This window comes from Hyla sarda, chromosome 6, assembly GCF_029499605.1.
Source record: "Hyla sarda isolate aHylSar1 chromosome 6, aHylSar1.hap1, whole genome shotgun sequence".
Taxonomy (NCBI): Eukaryota; Metazoa; Chordata; class Amphibia; order Anura; family Hylidae; genus Hyla; species Hyla sarda.
Window position 1 is genome coordinate 78,294,162 of NC_079194.1, and position 22,140 is coordinate 78,316,301.

Here is a 22,140-nt window from a genome sequence, read left to right on the forward strand (position 1 = left end):
TCTATGATGGCAACACTCAGAGTTCAGGGGATAAAGATCATTCCCTACCTGGATAATTGGCTCCTGTTAGCCAGGACACAAGAAGAACTTTATCTACAGATCTCCATAACATTAGATCTCCTTCACAGACTAGGATGGTTGATAAATTTACAGAAGTCGCATTTAATTCAAACCACAGGATAATATTCCTGGGCTTCTGTATAGACTCCCAGGAAATGAAGATATTTCTATCTCCAGCAAGGAAGGACAGGATATCCAAGGGACATCAATTAGGGATCGACCGATATAGTTTTTTTAGGGCCGATACCGATAATCTGTCACCTTTCGGGCCGATAGCCGATAACTTATACCGATATTCCGGTATAAATTATCGGCTATTTCAACACCCCCCCCCCCCCCCCCCCCCCGGCGGGGCAGAAGCCTTTGCAGATCAATGATTTAAAGCGAGCGCTTTAAATCAATGAACTACAGCGGCTTTTGCGGTGCCAGAGACTGCTGCCGCTGCCAGCTTCTCTCCCCCTGCCTGTCCTGAGTCTAGCCACCACAGTTGCCCCATCGCCCCCCCCTCCCCATCCTCTGCCCACATACCACCGCTGCCCCATCGCCTCCCCCCATCCTCTGCCCACATACCGCCGCCGCTGCCCCATTGCCTCCCCCCCATCCTCTGCCCACATACCGCCTCTGCCCCATCGCCTCCCCCCATCCCCGGTGTTATAATTACCTGTTCCCGGGGGTCTGCGATCATTCTGGCTCCGTCGGCGTCCTGCCCTGTCACTGTGCGTACTGACGGTGACATCACTCGTAATTACGCAGCGCAGCGCACAGCAACAGCGCAGGAGCCAGAATGATCGCGGACCCCCGGGAACAGGTAATTATAACACCGGGGATGGGGGGAGGCAATGGGGGGGGGGCAGCGGCGGCGTTGTGTCGGTGGGGGGGGGGGGGGTCGCGGTGCGGTGGGTGGTGCGGCACGGTGTGGTGGGGGTGGTGCGGGGGGCGGGGCATTATCGGCATGGTAATTGCCGATACCGTCAATGTCCAAAATCGCGATTATCGGCCGATAATATCCAAACGGATATTCCTTCGTGTACCTCGCAGAGTACCACTGTGGACTCTAATGAGATTTCTAGGTCTCTTATCTTCTTAAGAGGCGGTACCATGGGCACTTTGGCACATGAGGCCTCTTCAGGCAGAAATTCTTCAGGCCTGGGACAAGAGAATTTCCTCTCTAGACACTCCTCTCACTTTTTCTTCAGCAGTTCGCAGATCCCTAAACTGGTGGGCCATTCCCCAGGACGGCATGTCACTTACAGATCCTCAATGGTTGCTTTTAACAACAGACGCTTCGGGATCAGGCTGGGGAGTCCATCTTTTAGGCAGAAAAGTCGCAGGGAGATGGAACTGACAAGAACTTCTCCTTTCATCCAACATCAAGGAGGTAAGAGCAATCTACAAGGCTCTCCTGCATTTCGCTCCTTTGCTTCTTGGACAGGCTGTCAAAGTAAGAACGGACAACATGTCAGCTGTTTATTATATAAACAAGCATGGAAGAACGAGATCGATGTCACTTCTTCAGGAAGTAGCAAAGATCTTTCGCTGGGCGGAATCACGGATACTCAGGTTATCAGCAGTCCACATAAAAGGAGTACACAACACTATTGCAGACTGTCTAAGCAGAGAACTAACGATACCTGGGGAGTGGGCCTTAAATCAAGAGATTTATTCTCAGCTAGTAGACCTTTGGGGTCTTCCAGAGATAGACCTTATGGCCACAAGAGCCAATCACAAGTTGGAGAAGTTCTGTTCCCTATATCCACAGACAGACCCTTTTGGATATATGCCATGACACTCCCATGGAATTTCAATCTGGCTTATATCTTTCCACCCACTCCTATGATACCCAGAGTATTGTTGAAGATCAGACAGGACCAGGCCTCAGTGATTGCCATCATTCCTTTCTTGCCCAAGAAAGCCTGGTTCTCTCTCCTCATTCAGATGAGCAGAGGAGTTTGTTGGAAACTCCCCCTCAAGCAGAACCTTGTGTTTCAGGGCACTCAGTTTTGCCACAATCTCAGAACACTCAATCTGACTGCATGGAGATTGATAGGTCCCTATTGAAAGCCTGAGAGTTTTCAGACCGCATACTTGAGACGCTATCTCACTCTAGGAGTGAGGCGACCAACAAGACCTATGCCAGAATTAGAAAGATCTTCATCTCATGGTGTGCTTCTAAGAACGTGGATGCTTCTTCTCCATCTACCCCTACAGTTTTGGAATTCTTACAGGACAGGCTTGATAAAGGACTTTCCCCAAATTCTATTAAAGTTCAATTGGCAGCTCTATCTGCTTCCTTACAAAGGAGACTTACTCAAGACCCGGTGGTAAGATCATTCATCAAAGCAATCACTAGATTACGTCCCAGATCTGTGAAACCGGTTGCTCCCTGGGATCTGGCATTGGTCTTGAAACAACTTTGTGCTGAACCTTTTGAGCCTCTAGAGGAAGTGGAACTTAGGTTCCTCACTCTTAAGACAGTCCTATTACTGGCTGTTACAACTGCCAAAAGGGTTGGTGAACTTCAGGCCTTACCTTCAGTTGAGCCTTACATTACTTTTTTGCCTGACAAGGTCCTTTTGAGATTTCTGCCATCTTTTCTACCAAAAGTTCCTTCTTTTATGAACATTAACCAGGTTATTTCTCTTCCACAGTTTTCTCCTGAACCTGGGGCTTCTCAAAAAGACCTTGTCACTCTGGACCTGGTAAGATGTCTAAAAATATATTTACAAAGAACTAAACCATTTAGAAAGTCAGAGAACCTTCTTATCTTATACCAGAGATCTAAGAAAGGTGCTAAGGCATCTAAACCTTCCATTTCCAGATGGATTTGTGAATTAATAGATCTATGCTACACAACCAAGGGCTTGACTCCACCAGAGTTCACTAAGGCACATTCGACTAGGTCTGTCTCTGCCTCTTGGGCAGAGCGTAATTCAGTTCCTTTGGAACACATTTGCCAGTCAGCAACATCGAGCTCTCCACTAACGTTTTTTAAACACTGTAGAGTTGACACTTTTTTGTCTAGCAAAACCAATTTCGCTAAGACCATAATAAATTCTTCAAGGCAGGAGAGCCCTCCCTAGGGGTTATCCCCACATTGTGCTGCTGAGGGATGACAGGGAAGACTAAAGTTTTCCCTTAGTCTCCTCAGCAGAACAAGCTTCCCTCCCTTATATATTTTTGTTTACTTTAGAATTAACTCACTGTCCTTTGTGAGCAGGGCACCTTTATAGGCGATATGGGAGGTACTTAGAGTTTTTTTTATTTTGATTTTCATAAAAAATTGCACAGTCCTATTAAGCTCACAGGGGAGGAGACACCCCACATTGTGCTGCTGAGGAGACTAAGGGAAAACAAATTAACTACTTAAATTGAGTCTTAATTATAGATAGTAAAATTAATCCACGTACAAAAGTCCAAAGTAGTGCCCAAATATACAATTGTATTGCACAGACGGTGGGCCAAAAAAATCACAATACTATACACAGGCAGTCACCACAATCATAAACTGCCTTGTAGCATAAAATCTCTCAAAAGAGTATAAGTAATCTCTCAACGCGTTTCTGCCAGCTGTTACATTGGCTTTCTGAGAAAAGATAATAGAGAGGGACTAAATACCATATTACAACTATTCCCTTGTATCACGATATGGTTATCACCCACAAGGGCATACAGATATCTATCCAAGATGGAATCAGAGAAACTTAAATAAGGTGCCAGGTAGTGCGAGTTATTGCACAGAATTATAGCACATCAGATCTATTGCACAATTGAAGATTTGTCTATTGCACAAATGATCAACAGTAAACAATTCCACACTTGTTATTGCACATAAAACACCTTATTGCACATACCCAAAGCAGCCATAGAAAACACAATACTTTGTAATATACATATTGCACAACCACAAGTTAATTGGTCTTATGCAACCACTGTGTTCCTGCTACCTGCAGACCAGTTTTATCTGCACACCGACCCTGCTAGGTACTCACGATACCCTGGGGTCCTGTGGAGTAGTATGTCTCCAGTTCTGACTGTAACAGGGACTGGAGTAAGGCCCGGCACGCGCTTCTGAGCACCTGCTAGAGCGGCGTCTGACATCATTGGGACCCACCCAGAGCTCCATGCTTTGATAATTAAGTCCCAGCGTTTGCACTGAGCAAAGGAAGCAATGCCCCCTACTGCCCTCGGGGTGTTCCCTGACAGTGATTGTGAATACACCGCTTTCAGTAGCTCAGATCGGCCCTGATCAAGCTGTCAGCGCTCATCCAAAGTTATTTAGGCTGGTAAGGCATCCAGTGTTTCAGATATCAATAATCCCAGCTCTTAGACGATTACACAAAAGAGGTTTTTATACTTAAATCAGCTCATGCAATGGGCTATGGAAGGAGGTGAAGAACACACATACACATAAAAAAAATTGTGTAATAAACATCCATATAGAGGAGATACAGTCAGAGGACAGTGGTAAAGTGGTGTTTTAACAAGGGTCAGAAAGAAGTAATGAAATAAACAGTTCTAATGAACACAGTTATGTAAATGTTAATAAAATTACAGCCGTAAATTTTTATTTTTCCCTCTGCAGACCCATATGAGGGCTTGTTTATTGCGTGACCAATTGTATTTTGTAATGACAACCTTAATTTTACCAGTGCTCTTCATAGTAAAAATAATACACTCATTATCTTTATTCTGTAGCTCAATGCGGTTAAAACAATACCCAATTTATATTGTTTTTCTATTATTGTACTACTTCAATTAGAAGTCAATCTTTATTGAACAAAATCAGTATATTTGAAATTGTCCTTTTTTGACCCCTATAACTTTTTTACTTTTTCGTATACAGGGAAGTATGGAGCGCTCATTTTTGCACCGTTATCTGTAGTTTGTATCAGTACCATTCTTGTTTTGATTAGTTTTTTTAAATAGTTTTTTATTTAAAAAATCCTGATATATGATATGATAAAAAATCTATATTTTATATAGATTTTTATAAAGCAGATCATTAACATAATACTTTCAGATATTGCCGCATGCGGCCATGCCAAGTACATTCATTTATTTTTATTTTTTTTATTTTTATTTTTGTGAATGGGAACAGAGGGGAATTTTATTTTTTTTATTGGGGCAGAGGCTTATTTACTTTTATTAAAACTTTTTTTTACACTTTCATAGTCCTCAGGGGGGACTATTTATTGCAATATTTAGATTGCAGATACTGATCAGTACTATGCATAGGCATAGGACTGATCAGTGTTATTGGTGATCTACTTCTCTGATCTGCTCTATGGCAATCGCTGATGTCCGCCATTACCGGCGAGTTCCCGGCTGCTGCACTCACCACAGGGGGATGCAGCATGTATATGTACGTCCTGGTGCACTATGCCTCAGGTGCGCAGGGCGTACCTGTACGCCCTGGGTCCTCTAGGGGTTAATATACCCATCTATTTTGGCATGACCAGCCACCTATGAACTATCAATTGTCTGGCACATTTCTGGATGTGACATTCTTCTTCTCTTTCTGCATTTAAAAACACATGCACACTCGGCCATGAAAGCATGTACAGTATAAGGAGGTGTTGGGGATTGTGGCTAGTGTTGCTCGCGAATATTCGCAATTCGAATTTTATTAGCGAATATCGCATATTCGCAAATTCGCGAATATTCGCGAATATAGCGCTATATATTCGTAATTACGAATATTCGTTTTTTTTTTCTCACAGTACATATCACAGTGATCATCCCTCTCTGCTTCCAGCTTGTGTGGTGTAAAGAAGACTCTAATACTACTGTGTGATACTGGTTTGCGAATTTTCGCTTATGCTAATTTTTGTATATGCTAATTTCCGCATATGTAAATTTTCGCATACGCGAATTTTCGCATATGCGCAAATAAAACGAGAATATTACGAATATGCGAATATTCACGAATATATGATGAATATTCGTCCATATATTCGCAAATATTCGCGAATTCGAATATGGCCTATGCCGCTCAACACTAATTGTGGCATGTTGAGATTCAGATGTTGGGGGAAGAGAGCAGGGCTGCTTATGGACACATTACATTGCTTTTGACAACCGATTTCACATATCTGGTCATTAATGCTTAACAAAATGCCTGGGCACATTTACTTTGCCCAGTCTAGGTTGAAAAAATGCCCAAAATATTAATACTTCTGTAGAATTTCAATTTAGTAATAAAAAAAAAAAAACATTTATAACACACTGGGGAGAATTTATGATCCCTGCACCAGCGCAGAGTGGCAAAATTGTAAAAAGAATTTGGTGCAAACAATGTTGTGCATACTCACACTTGTGCAAATTTGCACAAAAAAATTCTATGCACAAAATTTTGCCACTCTAATAAATTCCTCCCATTAGGCTAGTACATGAGCAATGATGTTCCAATGTGTCATGCTGAGTCTACAAAGCCAGGCAGTATAGATATTTCACCATAAAAAGTTAAAAAAGGTGTTAAAATACAGTAAAATTTCTATAAAAGATTTCAAAAATACCATCCCTTTATAATGACCAGATTTTGTGGGACAGTTATTAAATCCATCCTACATTATGCATAGCAGTAACGTTCTTTAGGGCTGCAACTAACAATTATTTGTAAAATGGATTAGTTGGATGTCGCCTGCTACAAAGAAAAGACATTCTGATGGTGTGGAGGATCCCTGTATACACAAGTAGGACCTTGCTAGTTTACCATAGTAGGGTATTTTTTCTTGTAATTTCTCCACCAACCCAAAGGGTTGCCATCCTTACAAACAGGCTTTTCAGCAAAATAGGACTGGACATACGGTAATTGGAGCCAGATTAATGGATGATCAAAATCATCAACAATGTTTTCCATTAACAATCTTATCGATAATATCTCTTAACTGTTGCAGCCCGAGTGTTCTTTTAAACATTTTTTATAAAATATTATGCAAGCCGTTTTTTAATATAACTCAATATTAAAGAAAATACTAAAACTATTTTTGGTTTGTTTTGTAAATCATAAACCAACCATTTTAGGGCAGTTGTACAGCTCAAAAAACAGACCAAAATACATGCACTGAGGCATTAATCGCCAAAGATTTCAAATTTCAGTACTTCAAGGGGTACTCCGGTGAAAAACTTTTTTTTTAAATCAACTGGTGCCAGAAAGTTAAACAGATTTGTAAATTAGTGCATAAGAAGAAAAATGAAAGGTCGGCACTCACCGGATTTCCAATTCAGCAGGTTTTATTGCACAATACTCACAGCCATAGTACAGTTCTAGGGGAGACGACGAATGGTAACAAAGGGGGGTATCACAGAGAGGCGACACCAGTGTTTCGCACTTAGTAGTGCTTCAACGGGCCTAACTCTACACCGGAACGTGTCATCTTCTTATACAGGTGAGTTTAGTAATTGGACCTATCACCAATAAACACACCTTGTGAAGTTAAAAGAAGGAGGGGAGGTTGCTTTATCAAGCTTGCTCCTATTTTGATCTAGCTCGTTGTTCAGACTGCTAAGACTGGTACCGTAAAAACCCTCTTAGAAGCAAACTGAGACGTCAACTTTATCATTAAGTCCTAAGACTCCTGTTGCATCGGTAGCAATTATCCATTGTGTCTCCCTTCTAAGGAGGTTTTTATCAGATCTTAGTCCTTGCCGTGCAGCAACTTTTTCTATTCCTGCGAATCTTAAAGATTCGTGACTTCCTCCATGGGCCTCTACTACGTGGGGGAAAAAAAAGGGGGCTCCCAGGTTTATTTCCCACGTAGTAGAAGCCCATGGAGGAAGTTACGAATCTTTAAGATTCGCAGGAATAGAAAAAGTTTAGGCAAGGACTAAGATCTGATAAAAACCTCCTTAGAAGGGAGACACAATGGATAATTGCTACCGATGCAACAGGAGTCTTAGGACTTAATGATAAAGTTGACGTCTCAGTTTGCTTCTAAGAGGGTTTTTACGGTACCAGTCTTAGCAGTCTGAACAACGAGCTAGATCGAAGTAGGAGCAAGCTTGATAAAGCAACCTCCCCTCCTTCTTTTAACGTCACAAGGTGTGTTTATTGGTGATAGGTCCAATTACTAAACTCACCTGTATAAGAAGATGACACGTTCCGGTGTAGAGTTTTTTTTTTTGTTTTAACCTAATGTCAGCGGAAACAAAAGAACATGTTCATTAATTCCCACTGAAGTAATTGCCAATTTTTCCCCTCATGTGTGCACTAATGACTGATTTTCCATTAGCAGCAATGAAACACATTATACAGGTGTTGGACAGACAATTTTACTGTGTGTGAACATGGCCTACAGGTTATAGAACAGGGCTGTCTACACCACATAACTTCTTTACAACATTGATGATTCTAAATGACCACTTTATTAGGTTCATTTACCAATATAAATAAATAGGTCGACATTTTCCATTAATCAGACAAGATTCTAATTTTGCTAATTGTTACTTTCAGGACCTAAAGACTTTGACATTTTGGGTTGTATTAATGACTTGTCAGTTTAACATTTGCACAAAATGATTTTCTTTTTTCTCATTCTATATAAAATCCATCACGCTGAATGCACTATTACACTGGAAGCAGCGGGCAGACATGACGTATATTTATTTTCTATTCACTCTCATATGAGAATGAACTAAAAAGATTTTATAATAAACTATGTATCAAGAGAGATACTTTATGGACATATGGAAGTTCTTTATGGACATTTGTACATGAATTTTATTTATGAAACTGGAATGTAGATTGAGCTCATCATCGGTATACATCTTATACAGTATCCTGTTCATTGCAGGAGGTCTATCTATATCCTTATTGTTGTGTCCGTATTAGGCTGGGTTCACATCACGTTTTGTCCCCATACGGGAGCGCATACGGCAGGGGGGAGCTAAAACCTCGCGCTCCCGTATGCCTTTCTATGCGCTCCCGTATGTAATTCATTTCAATGAGCCGGCCGGAGTGAAACGTTTGGTCGGCTCATTTTTGCCCCATATGCGCTTTTTCCCCGGACCTAAAACTGTGGTCAACCATGGTTTGAGGTCCGGTTGTAAAAGCGCATACAGCGCATAAATGAGCCGACCAAACGTTTCACTCCGGCCGGCTCATTGAAATGAATTACATACGGGAGCGCATAGAAAGGCATACGGGAGCGCAAGGTTTTAGCTCCCCCCTGCCGTATGCGCTCCCGTATGGGGAAAAAACGTGATGTGAACCCAGCCTTAACAAGATTTTATTTTTGAATTTCTCCCCTTCTAAAATCATAACACTTTAAATTTTCCCCCCACAGGCCCATATGAGGGCTTGTTGTTTGCGTCACATATTGTACTTTGTAATGACATCATAGTTTACCACAAATTCTATAGTGAAACATGAAAGGAGAAAGTTGAAAAGAAACAAAGCCACTTTTGGGGGCTTCTGTTTCTACGCAGTGGACTTTTCGGTAAAAATGACACATTATATTTACTCTGTAGGTTCATACAATTTCATAGCATGGATCAGTGTTACTGGTGCTCCATTGCTCCAGCCTGTCATAGAAACATAGAATGTGTCGGCAGATAAGAACCATTTGGCCCCATCTAGTCTGCTCAATAATCTGAATACTATGAATAGTCCCTGGCCCTATTTTATATGAAGGATAGCCTTATGCTTACCCCATGCATGCTTAAACTCCTTCACTGTATTTGCAGCGACCACTTCTGCAGGAAGGCTATTCCATACATCCACTACTCTCTTAGTAAAGTAATACTTCCTGATATTACTTTTAAACCTATAGAAACATAGTTAAGCCTATAAAAATTGTCATGGCTGACTGGAGCCTTGGAGCGCCGATTGGTTGGCAAGGAGCCAGGTAAGAGACCTTCCGCCGTTCTTTCAGCTGTTTGGGATGCCGCAATTTGACGGCGGTCCTGATCAGCCCACTGAGATAGCTGGTACAGTGACCCCCCGACCTACAATGATTTCAACATGCGATGGCCTCTCAGAGGCAGCATCAAAATACGATGCTTTTGTATGTCGGGGCCATCGCATAAACGGCTATCCGGCAGCGCAGACTGCTTCAGCTGCCGCTGGATAGCCGTTTACGGTGCCCCGTGTGGTCCGCTGACGATCACTTACCTGTCCTCGGGGCTCCGGCGCGTCCTCTTCGGCATCCCCTGCATCATCGGCGCTCTCCATCGTCGTCATCACGTCGCTGCGCACGCCGCCCCGTCATCCAATAGGAGTGGCGTGCGTAGTGACGTGATGGCGGCGGCGGAGAGCAAGGATGCTGGGGAAGCAGAGGCCTTGCCGGAGCGGCGGGGACACCTCGGGGATGTGGTGACAGCGATGGAAGGCGACATCCAGGGCAGCGGTGACGAGTGGTGATGGTCCGGAGCGGCGGGGACAGGTGAGAATAACCTCCAATACCAGTGGTCTTCAACCTGCGGACCTCCAGATGTTGCAGAACTACAACTGCCAGCATGCCCGGACAGCTTTGGCTGTCCGGGCATGCTGGGTGTTGTAGTTTTGCAACATCTGGAGGTCCGCAGGTTGTAGACCACTGTCCTATACTTTACATTGCACGGATCCCTCAACATACGATGGTTTCAACTAACGATGGTTCATTTAGAACGGATTACCATCGTATGTTGAGGGACCACTGTATTAGTTTTCTCCCATTTTATATGCTGCAATCAACTTTAATTGCGACGCCTAAAAGGTTAATGCCAGACCGGGATCCGCCGGGTACAAAGTGCGCTGAGCTCCGGAGCCTTTGGCTGTTTGGAAAAAAACAGGTTTAGATAATGACAATGTATATTTACCTCTATTATGTAATCTTTTCCATCTTTTCCATGCACAACCTTCACAGCACAGATGTCTAGGCCACCAAAGATTTCTGAACAAGTGTCAACCCACATCTTATACCTGCAGAAAAAAACACAATGGTCATGTAAGTATTGTAAAAAGTATTCCAATACTATCCACAGTATTCCATATTAGTGCAGATCTCACATTTATTTTGATGCACAGCCGTAGAGCCCTAATATATTAAAGGGGTACTCTGGTGAAAAACTTTTTTTTTTTTTTAAATCAACTAATGCCAGAAAGTTAAACAGATTTGTAAATTACTTCTATTAAAAAATCTTAATCCTTCCTGTACTTATTAGCTGCTGAATACTACAGTGGAAATTATTTTCCCTTTGAAATACAGAGCTGTCTGCTGACATCACGAGCACAGTGCTCTCTGCTGACATCTCTGTCCATTTTAGGAACTGCCAGAGTAAAAGGAAATCCCCATAGCAAACATATGCTGTTCTGGACAGTTCCTAAAATGGACAGAGATGTCAGCAGAGAGCTCTGTGCTCATGATGTCAGCAGACAGTTCTGTGTTTCAAAGAGAAAAGAATTTCCGCTGTAGTATTAAGATCAAATGAACACAGTTCTAACCCAAGGATTTACATATGAAACATGATAAAATATAGTGTAGACTAATTTATTTGCTATCGACATTTTCAATTTATTTGTAAATTATTTGTATTATTATTTACCGTATTTTTCGCAAAACTGGGGGGAAAAAGTCGGTGCGTCTTATACGGCGAATACACCCCTATCGCGGCGGTCCCTGCGGCCATCAACGGCCGGGACCCACTGCCAACACAGGACATCACAGATCGCGGTGATGCCCTGTATTAACCCTTCAGACGCGGCGATCAAAGCTGACCGCTGCGTCTGAAGGGAAAGTGACACTAACCCAACTGAATAGCCGGGTTAGTGCTTACAGGACACCGGGGGGGACCTTACCTGCCTCCTCGGTGTCTTCTCCGTTCAGGGATCCCCTGTATGGCCGGCGCTCTCCTTCCTCGTCATCATGTCGTCGGGTACGTGCGTCGGCGTGCGTAACAACGTGATGGGGGCGACGGAGAGCAAGGATACCCGGCCGGCAGCAGAGATGTTCAGGAGCGACGGGGACACGGAGACAGCGATGGAGCGACATCCAGGGCAGCGGTGACGGGTCCGGAGCGGCGGGGACACGTGAGTATTACCTCCTATGCAGTGGTCTTCAATCTGCGAACCTCCAGATGTTGCAAAACTACAACTCCGAGCATGCCCGGACAGCCAAAGGCTGTCCGGGCATGCTGGGAGTTGTAGTTTTGCAACATCTGGAGGTCCGCAGGTTGAAGACCACTATTGGGTTCAAAATCTTTATTTTTTTAGATTATGCACCTATAAATTGGGTGCGTCTTATACGCCGGTGCGTCCTATAGGGCGAAAAATACGGTACTTTTATAAGTTGAGTAAGATATTGATGACACCGGAAGCCCCACAGAAATTCTTACTCACCTATCGGACATAGCCACTTGTTCTAACATTGCAGACCCAGTGTTGGTCTTCCAGTTACCTGATATGGAGGTTCTCCTAGGACACAGAAGAAAATGTCATTTATAGAAACTAAATTAAATAAGGTTTCAACATATAGACCCTGAAATATAAAATATATGGAATAGCAGCCACCAGTAAAATAACACCACATGTTGTCTGAAGAAACAGACATAATTCTTTCGGGGTACCACACCCTGAAAGATCAAGGTGACAAACACGTGTATTAAGTGAAAACACAGTCACCAAAAAAGAATAAACAGATGTGAGCCATGTCACGATAGCCTGGTCATCTGACCAAATCTATAAAAATTCCTCATAATAGCCAGCAGCGAGGTCTGGAAATTAAAGGGGTATTCCAGGAAAAAACTTTATATATATATATATATATATATATATACTAGCTCCAGAAAATTAAACAGATTTGTAAATTACTTCTATTAAAAAATCTTAATCCTTTCAGTACTTATGAGCTTCTGAAGTTAAGGTTGTTCTTTTCTAAGTGGTCTCTGATGACACCTGTCTCGGGAACCACCCAGTTTAGAAGCAAATCCCCATAGTAAACCTCTTCTAAACTGGGCGGTTCCCGAGACACCTGTCATCAGAGAGCACTTAGACAGAAAAGAACAACCTTAACTTCAGAAGCTCATGAGTACTGAAAGGAATAAGATTTTTTAATAGAAGTAATTTACAAATCTGTTTAACTTTCTGGAGCCAGTTCATATATAAAAAAATAAGTTTTTTCCTGGATAACCCCTTTAAAGTGAAGTGCCCTCAAAGTGTTAATCCTTAGTGGGATCCCATCCTCAGTGAGTTTCAGCACCTGGGATGACCACCTTCTGCACCTTGGCTCTCTTCCTACCCAAACCTAATGGCCGGATCCAGAGGGTCAGGGTAGCAGCAATGTAGCTGTTGGGGGAACCTCTGTTACCAGAAGCTTTCCTGTGTTTACAAACTAGGATACACTCTTGTCATGGGGGATGTTTTAACCTTATCTAGTGAATATAAACATATACAGTTGCAAAAAAAAGTAAGTGACCTTTCGAAATTACCAATATCTCTCCATTCACTACTAATACAATGCAATCTGACTGTCATCCAAGTAATAATTATGGGTAAACACAATCTAATCAAACTATTAAAACATAAACAGTTGTACTTTTCATGTCTTTTACTTGGTACTTTGAGTAAACATCTACAATGCAGGAAGAAAAAGTAAACGCTAGAGTTTAGAAACATGTAGACCCCCTTTAGCAGCAATCACCTCCACCAAATATTTCCTCCACTAAACAAATAACTAAATACCGTATATACTTGAGTATAAGTCGAGTTTTTCAACACGCTTTTTAGTGCTGTAAACTCCCCCCCTCGGCTAATACTAGAGTGAACTCTCCGCCTGTCAATCCCTTCTCAGTGGTATTCAACCTGCGGACCTCCAGATGTTGCAAAACTACAACTCCAAGCATGCCCGGACAGGTCACAGCCTGGAACGACTAACCCTCCCCACCGGACGGTCCCTGCAGCATAGATGGCCCGGACCAGCTCACCCTTCCATCCCACCGAGGGGAGGTGAGAAGAAAACTAAAGGGGGGTCTGGATGATGACGAAGGCCGTGCTGGTCTTTAACCTGCGGAGCTCCAGATGTTTCAAAACTACAACTCCCAGCATGCCCGGACAGCCATCGGCTGTCCGGGCATGCTGGGAGTTGTAGTTTTGCAACATCTGGAGGTCCGCAGGTTGAAGACCACTGATGAAGGGATTGACACGCGGTGATGATGAAGGGATTGACAGGCGGTGATGATGATGAAGGGAGGGGGATGATGACGGGGGTGTTAATGACGGGGATCTGGATGATGACAGGGGGGGGGGGGGTGATGATGTATTTCCCACCCTAGGCTTATAGTCGAGTCAATAATTTTACCTGGGTATTTGTGGTGAAATTAGGGGCCTCGGCTTATATTCGGGTCGGCTTATACTCGAGTATATAGGGTGAATAAAAAAAATTAAGAAAGAAATTATATATATATATATATATATATATATATATATATACACACACACACATATTAATACACACACAAACACACACTATCCACTTTATTAGGTACACCTTGCTAGTAGTAGGTTGAATCTCCATTAGCCTTCAGAGCTGCCTACTTACTACAAGGTGCTGAAAACATTCATCAGAAGATTCTGGTCCATATGGACATGATGATGGCATTACACAGTTGCTGCTGGTTTGTTGGCTGCACATGCATAATGAGAATCTCCTGTTCCACCACATCCCAAAGGTGATCTATTGGATGAGATCTGGTGACTGTGGGGGCCATAAGAGTCCACTGACCTCATTGTCATGTATGAGATGATGTGAGCTTTGTGACATAGTGCATTATCCTGCTGGAAGTAGTCATCAGAACATGGGTCCACTGTGGTCATAAAGGGATGGACGTTGTCAGCAACAATACTCAGGGTGGCAGTCACATTTAAACAATACTCAATTGCTACTAAGGGGCCCAAAGTCTGGCCGAAAATTTCCCTCACAAAAAAAAGGAAAGAGGATAATAAAAGAAAGAGATGAAGCGCCTCATAGGTTGATACTAGAGATGAGCGAACTTACAGTAAATTTGATTCGTCACGAACTTCTCGGCTCGGCAGTTGATGACTTTTTCTTCATAAATTAGTTCAGCTTTCCGGTGCTCCGGTGGGCTGGAAAAGGTGGATACAGTCCTAGGAAACTCTTTCCTAGGAATGTATCCACCTTTTCCAGCCCACCGGAGCACCTGAAGGCTGAACTAATTTATGCAGGATAAGTCATCAACTGCCGAGCCGAGAAGTTTGTGACGAATTGAATTTACTGTAAGTTCGCTCATCTCTAGTTGATACCTTTCATATAGACATGAAGATACGATGAAAGAGATAAGGTGTCATTCTATAGAAGATGTGGGAAAGTCTTTAACAGTCCTACTCCAGGGGAATTTACAAATTATTTGGTGGTCCTATAGTTGTGCCCCAATGTGGCGTACAGTATATAGTCCAAACCAAAAAAAAAAAGGAGAAAGGACAAAAAGTAGTACTGCGCTTAGGCATAAGGACCCCACTTATGGAAATAGTCCAATCCCAGATTTATTTGGCCAAAAAAAATATCAAACCATTACACCACCACCAGCCTGAAAGGTTGATACAAGGCAGGATGGATTATGTTGTTTACGCCAAATTCTGACCCTGCCATCTCAATGAGACTCATCAGATGGCAACGTTCTTCCAGTCTTCTATTGTCCAAATTTGGTGAGCCTGTGTGAATTGTATCCTCCGTTTCCTGTTCTTAGCTGACAGAAGTAGCACCCGGTGTTGTCTTCTGCTGCTGTTATGCGTTTAGAGATGGTATTCTGCATATCTTGGTTGTAACAAGCGGTCTTTGAGTTACTGTTGCCTTTCTGTCATCTCGAACCAGTCTGCTTATTCTCCTGTAACATCAACAAGGCATTTTCGGCTAACTGACGGTCACTGGATATTTTCTCTTTTTTGGAGAGTTAACATTCTCTGTAAACCCTAGAGATGGCTGTGCATGAAAATCCCAGTAGACCATTAGTTTCTGAAATAGTTATACAAGTCCGTATGGCACCAAACAACCGTGCCATGTTCAAAGTTTACTTAAATCCCTTGTCTTCCCCATTCTTATGCCTGGTTTGAAGAATTTTTAGGATGTTGTCTTGACCATTTCTACATGCCTAAATATACTGAGTTGCTGCCATATGATTGGCTTATTAGCTATTTGTGTTTACAAGCAGTGTGTATAGCAAATTTACAATCTAGGGGGAGATTTATTAAAATCTATGTAGAGGAAGAATGGTGCACTTGCCCATAGCAACCAATCAATGAAAGAAGCAATCTGATTGGTTGCTATGCGCAAATGCTCTAGTCTTCCTCTATACAGGTCATTCTAAATCTCCCCCTATATCTATATATCCAGTAACAGCGATGATATGGGGGGCTTACATGTATGCCTTGTAGTTGTTTCCTATCTTCTGAATCCTGATGTCATATTTAGAATCTACGAAGGGTTCCGTGGTGGCATAGGTCTGTGTTAAGGCCACAACACTAGCGATATCCTGGAAATCATAGTGGTTCTCTATCTTCACCTGAAGAGGGAAAAGAAACACTTTTCACAACCCATACATGAAAGATCCTCCTGTAAAAATGTGTAAAGACATGAAACATAATATAAATGACTGCAACTAAGATAGAAAAGGTTAAAATCTCATCAATGACAGCTTTAAAGGATGCGTTACTGTTCAGAGAGGACAACTGCGCACACACACATGCAGCCGATAGAAATATAGGCAAACATGGCTTTTGAATTTCCATAAGACATACTGAGAATCTATCCTTATTTGCTATCATTTTGATGATCCTATCCCCTTATTTTCCAATTCCCATGCCTTATCACTGTCTGCAAAGATTCATTGTTTGACTTTGTATTAAAGTGTGTGCAGAAATGTTAGTGTAGCACGTGGTATGATGTCTAGTGTAAGGACATGCGTGATGTAGACTATGCACGTTAATTGAATTTATTGCACATCCTAGCCTGCCCTGCGTCACAGTACACTGAATGTATGTTTATGACAACTGATTGCTAATAAAGTTATTTTTAATGATGTAACTTAAAAAACAAACAAAAACAAAAAACAACAGCTGCTGCCAAGGCAAATAAAATCATGGGGTTATTCAATAGGGGCATAGATGCCCACGACAAGGAAATTATTCTACCACTGTACAAATCACTAGTCAGACCACACATGGAATACTGTGCACAGTACTGGGCACCAGTGCACAAGAAAGATGTAGTGGAGCTGGAGAGGGTTCAAAGACGGGCAACCAGGGTAATACGGGGAATGGGAGGACTACAGTACCAAGAAAGATTATCAGAATTAGGGTTATTTAGTGGCGACCTAATAACTATGTATAAATATATCAGGGGACAGTACAGAGATCTCTCCCATGATCTATTTATACCCAGGACTGTATCTATAACAAGGGGCCATCCTCTACGTCTAGAGGAAAGAAGGTTTCTACACCAGCACAGACAGGGGTTCTTTACTGTAAGAGCAGTGAGACTTTAAAAGGGGTCTGGATGCATTTTTGGAGAATAACAACATTGCTGGTTATGTATACAAGATTTATAGGAACAGAACGTTGATCCAGGGATTTATTCTGATGCCATATTTGGAGTCAGGAAGGAATTTTTACCTCTAGTATGAGTTTTTTTTTTGCCTTCCTCTGGATCAACTTGATGGACTCTGGTCTTTTTTCAACCTTATGAACTATGTTACTAGATAAAAACTACATACTAATTTTGTTAAGAAAGCTTGAGTTTATTTTTATTTTTTTAAACAGTACAATAAAAGAAAAGCATGTAAACATGGGTATCGTTTAAATCGTATTGACCCACAGAATTAAGAAAACATGTCACAGTAAAGGGGGCAGCTTAAAAACTAAACCCTCTAAAATTTGCAATATTTTTTTTGTTGCGTCGTATATTTTATGGTAGAATAAAAGGTGTCATTACAAATTACAATTGGTCATGCAAAAAACAATTTCTCAAATGGCTCTATAGATGAAAAAATAAAAAAGTTATCACTCTTAGGATAGGAGGAAAAATGAAAATGCAAAAGTCAAATTTGTCTGTGGCCTTAAAGGGGTTATGCAGAAAAAAACTTTTTTTTATATATCAACTGGCTCCAGAAGTTAAAGGGGTACTCCGGTGAAAACCTTTTTTCTTTTAAATCAACTGGTGCCAGAAAGTTAAACAGATTTGTAAATGACTTCTATTAAAAAATCTTAATCCTTCCTGTACTTATTAGCTGCTGAATACTACAGAGGAAATTCTTTTCTTTTTGGAATTCTCTCTGATGACATCACGAGCACAGTGCTCTTTGCTGACGTCATAATAATAATAATAACTCTTTATTTATTGTTGTCCTTAGCGGGACTTGAACCCAAGGCCCCAGCACTGCAAGGCAGCAGTGCTAACCACTGAGCCACCATGTTGCCCTTAGCATACATCTGCTATGCACGGTTGCTAAAATGGACAGAGATGTCAGCAGAGAGCACTGTGCTCGTGATGTCATCAGTGTTCCAAAAAGAAAGGAATTTCCTCTGTAGCATTCAGCAGCTAATAAGTACTGGAAGGATTAAGATTGTTTAATAGAAATCATTTACAAATCTGTTTAACTTTCTGGCACCAGTTGATTTAAAAGAAAAAAGGTTTTCACCGGAGTACCCCTTTAAACAGATTTGTAAATGACTTCTATTAAAAAATCTCAATCCTTTCAGTACTTATGAGCTTCTGAGGTTAAGGTTGTTCTTTTCTATCTAAGTGCTCTCTGATGAAACACGTTTCGGGAACCGCCCAGTTTAGAAGAGGTTTGCTATGGGGATTTGCTTCTAAACTGGGCGTTTCCCGAGACACGTGTCATCAGAGAGCACTTAGACAGAAAAGAACAACCTTAACTTCAGAAGCTCATGAGTACTGAAAGGATTAAGATTTTTTAATAGAAGTCATTTACAAATCTGTTTAACTTTCTGGAGCCAGTTGATATTTAAAAAACATTTTTTTCCTGGATAACCCCTTTAAGGCTAAAATGGGCTGTGTCCTAAGGGGCTTACAACAAAAAAAAGTGACATTCATTTTGGATGCAATGTGGCTATTTTCTAAGTGATGTTTCATGTGGTTTGATTAAACAATATGCTGAATTAAAGGCGTACTCCACTGTAAAACCCTTTTTTTAAATCCACTGGTGCCCGAAAGTGGAACAGATTTTTAAATTACTTCTATTAAAAAATCTTAATCCTTCCAGTACTTATCAGCTGCTATATGCTCCACAGGAAGTTCTTTTCTATTTTTATTTCCTTTCTGTCTGACCACAGTGCTTTCTGCTGACACCTCTGTCCATTTTAGGAACTGTCCAGAGTAGAAGCAAATCCCCATAGCAAACCTATCCTGCTCCGGACAGTTCCTAAAATGGCAGAGGTGTCAGCAGAGAGCACTGTGGTCAGACAGAAAGGATATTCAAAAAGAAAAGAACTTCATGTGGAGCATACAGAACCTGATAAGTAGTGGAAGGATTAAGATTTTTTAATAGAAGTAATTTACAAATATCTGTTTAACTTACTGGCACCAGTTAATTTAAGAAAAAAATGTTTACCCCTTTGATGTCAAATAATATATGTAAAATTGCTGTGCTGCTTCTGTTTGAACATGGACCCACCCTCAGTTCCTATACACTTAAGTGAATTTAAAGAAAATGAAATCTATAGTTACCTTTCCCATTCCGGAATGTGCATGTCCAATCTTAACTACAACAGGAAACGATGGCATGGCAAGCTAAAAAAACAAAACAAAAGAAACACAAATCAAAGATTACTCCTAAAATAATATGACGTGTAAATTGACACAGAATATTAGCATACAAGAAACATCATGGACGCTTGTGATTTTCAACATACAATTATGGGACTCTTCATACTGAAGAGCATCATGTGCAAAAACTCATAAGAAGGCCAGAACCAAACATATACATTTTGTTGTACACATTGAAGATAGAAAGTAATATTGTTAAAGAGTCTCCAATCACATATAGAAAAAAAATAACAAAAAGGATAAATGTACCCGTATAGACTCGAGTATAAGCCGACCCGAATATAAGACGAGGCCCCTAATTTCACCCCAAAAACCCAGGAAAAGTTATTGACTCGACTATAAGCCTAGGGGGGGAAATACATCATCCCCCCCCCCCCTGTCATCATCCAGACCCCCATCATTAACACCCCCATCATCATCACCCTGTCATCATCCCCCCATGTCATCATCCAGACCCCCGTCATTAACACCCCCGTCATCATCACCCTGTCATAATCCAGACCCCCGTCATCCTCACCCTGTCATCATCCAGACCCCCGTCATCATCACCGCCTGTTCATCCCTTCAATTAGTGGTCTTCAACCTGCGGACCTCCAGATGTTGCAAAACTACAACTCCCTGCATGCCCCAGGCATGCTGGGAGTTGTAGTTTTTGAACAACTGGAGGTCTGCAGGTTGAAGACCACCGCGGTCTTCATCATCATCCAGACCCCCCCCCCCCCTTTAGTTTTCTACTCACCTCCCCTCGGCGGGAAGTTAGGGTGAGCTGGTCGGGGCCATCTATGCTGCAGGGTCCGTCCTGTGGGGAGGGTTAGTTGTTCCGGGCTGTCCATCTTCACCGGGAGGCCCTCATCTCTGCTCTGGGCCGGGCCCCGGACTAGTGACGTTGCCTTGACGACGATGCACAGGGACGTCCCTGTGCATGAACGTCCCTGTGCGTCGTCATCAAGGCAACGTCACTAGTCCGGGGCCCGGCCCGGAGCGAAGAAGAGGGCCTCCCGGTGAAGATGGACAGCCCGGAACAACTAACCCTCCCCACCGGACGGTCCCTACAGCATAGATAGCCCCGACCAGCTCACCCTTCCTTCCCACCGAGGGGAGGTGAGTAGAAAACTAAAGGGGGGTCTGGGTGATGACGACGGCTGTCTGGGCATGCTGGGAGTTGTAGTTTTTCAACATCTGGATGTCCGCAGGTTGAAGACCACTGAAAGGGATTGACAGGTGGAGAGTTCACTCGAGTATAAGCCGAGGGGGGCGTTTTCAGCACGAAAAATCGTGCTGAAAAACACGGCTTATACTCGAGTATATACGGTACAGTCTATAAAAATGTATAATTCTCTATCGAAGCTAGATAGAGAATGTAAATCATCAAATTATTCCTCTACACCTCTTTCCTCATTCTCTGGTGTGAATACATGAGCATCAGTCAGGGTTATACACATTGATAGTACTCACTTAATAATCAGTTGTTAAAGTATTTGACCTATTTATCACTGTCATCACTATAACATAAAACAGAGATGTCAGATATATCGTCTAGAAGAATTATTCCTAAATTAATTACAAGCATCTAAGGAATACAGCAGATTATTTTCTAAGAAATGCATCCATACACAAGGTAACAACTAAAAATATATATATATATATATATATATATTTTTTTTTTTTTTCAGGCTACTTTAAAATTCTAATTGAAACCTGAAAGTCTAAATCAAATGGTTACTTTTAAAATTCCAATCCTGTGCTGTTGGTGGGCCTTAAAGGGGTATTTCAGTCAAAGACATCTTGTCCCCTATCCAAAGGATCTCCGTGCAGGGGGCGTGGTGTGACGTCACGTCTCCAGTCCTGGAAACACAGAGGTTTCCGAGACTGGAGAAGCAGCCTCTCATAGAATGCGGGTGCTGCACGGAGAAAAGATGTTTTTGGCCAGAATACCCCTTTAAGGACTGGGTTGGGGACCTCTGGTTTAAATGGTTTGATAGGGGGAGAAACCTGTGCAAAGGAAAAGTTGCCCATAGCAACCAATCAGATCGCTTCTTTCATTTTGCAGAGGCCTTGTTAAAAATGAAAGAAGTGATCTGATTGGTTGCTATGGGCAACTGGGCAACTTTTCCTTTGCACAGGTCTTGATTAATCTCCCCTTACATAGAGTGTAAGCTTTCACAAGCAAGGCCCTCACTCTGTATTGTAATATTGTAATGTCTGATATTTGTCCATATTTTTACCCTATATAAATATTAGTAATGATTGAAGAATAATGGGAGGAATTAAATAAATATTGTCTGTTTCTGCCCACAGCAACCAATCA

General features: G+C 42.0%; 2 protein-coding genes across 2 annotated transcripts in view; one reads left to right on the forward strand and one right to left on the reverse strand.

The window, feature by feature from the left end:
- The window catches only part of SYN2 (synapsin II), a 193,953-nt gene that overhangs the window by 89,411 nt on the left and 82,402 nt on the right, over window positions 1–22,140 (reverse strand). The window contains exons 6-9 of the mRNA XM_056528113.1: window positions 19,734–19,796; window positions 16,409–16,551; window positions 12,377–12,451; window positions 10,858–10,960 (exon numbers count right to left, since the gene is read on the reverse strand). Coding sequence (XP_056384088.1) covers window positions 10,858–10,960; window positions 12,377–12,451; window positions 16,409–16,551; window positions 19,734–19,796 — 384 coding nt within the window. The remainder of the gene's footprint in view (window positions 1–10,857; window positions 10,961–12,376; window positions 12,452–16,408; window positions 16,552–19,733; window positions 19,797–22,140) is intronic.
- TIMP4 (TIMP metallopeptidase inhibitor 4) overlaps window positions 20,774–22,140 on the forward strand; it is a 49,992-nt gene continuing 48,625 nt past the window's right edge. Inside the window, exon 1 of the mRNA XM_056524264.1 lies at window positions 20,774–20,933. The gene's annotated coding sequence lies outside the window, so the exon portion shown is untranslated. The remainder of the gene's footprint in view (window positions 20,934–22,140) is intronic.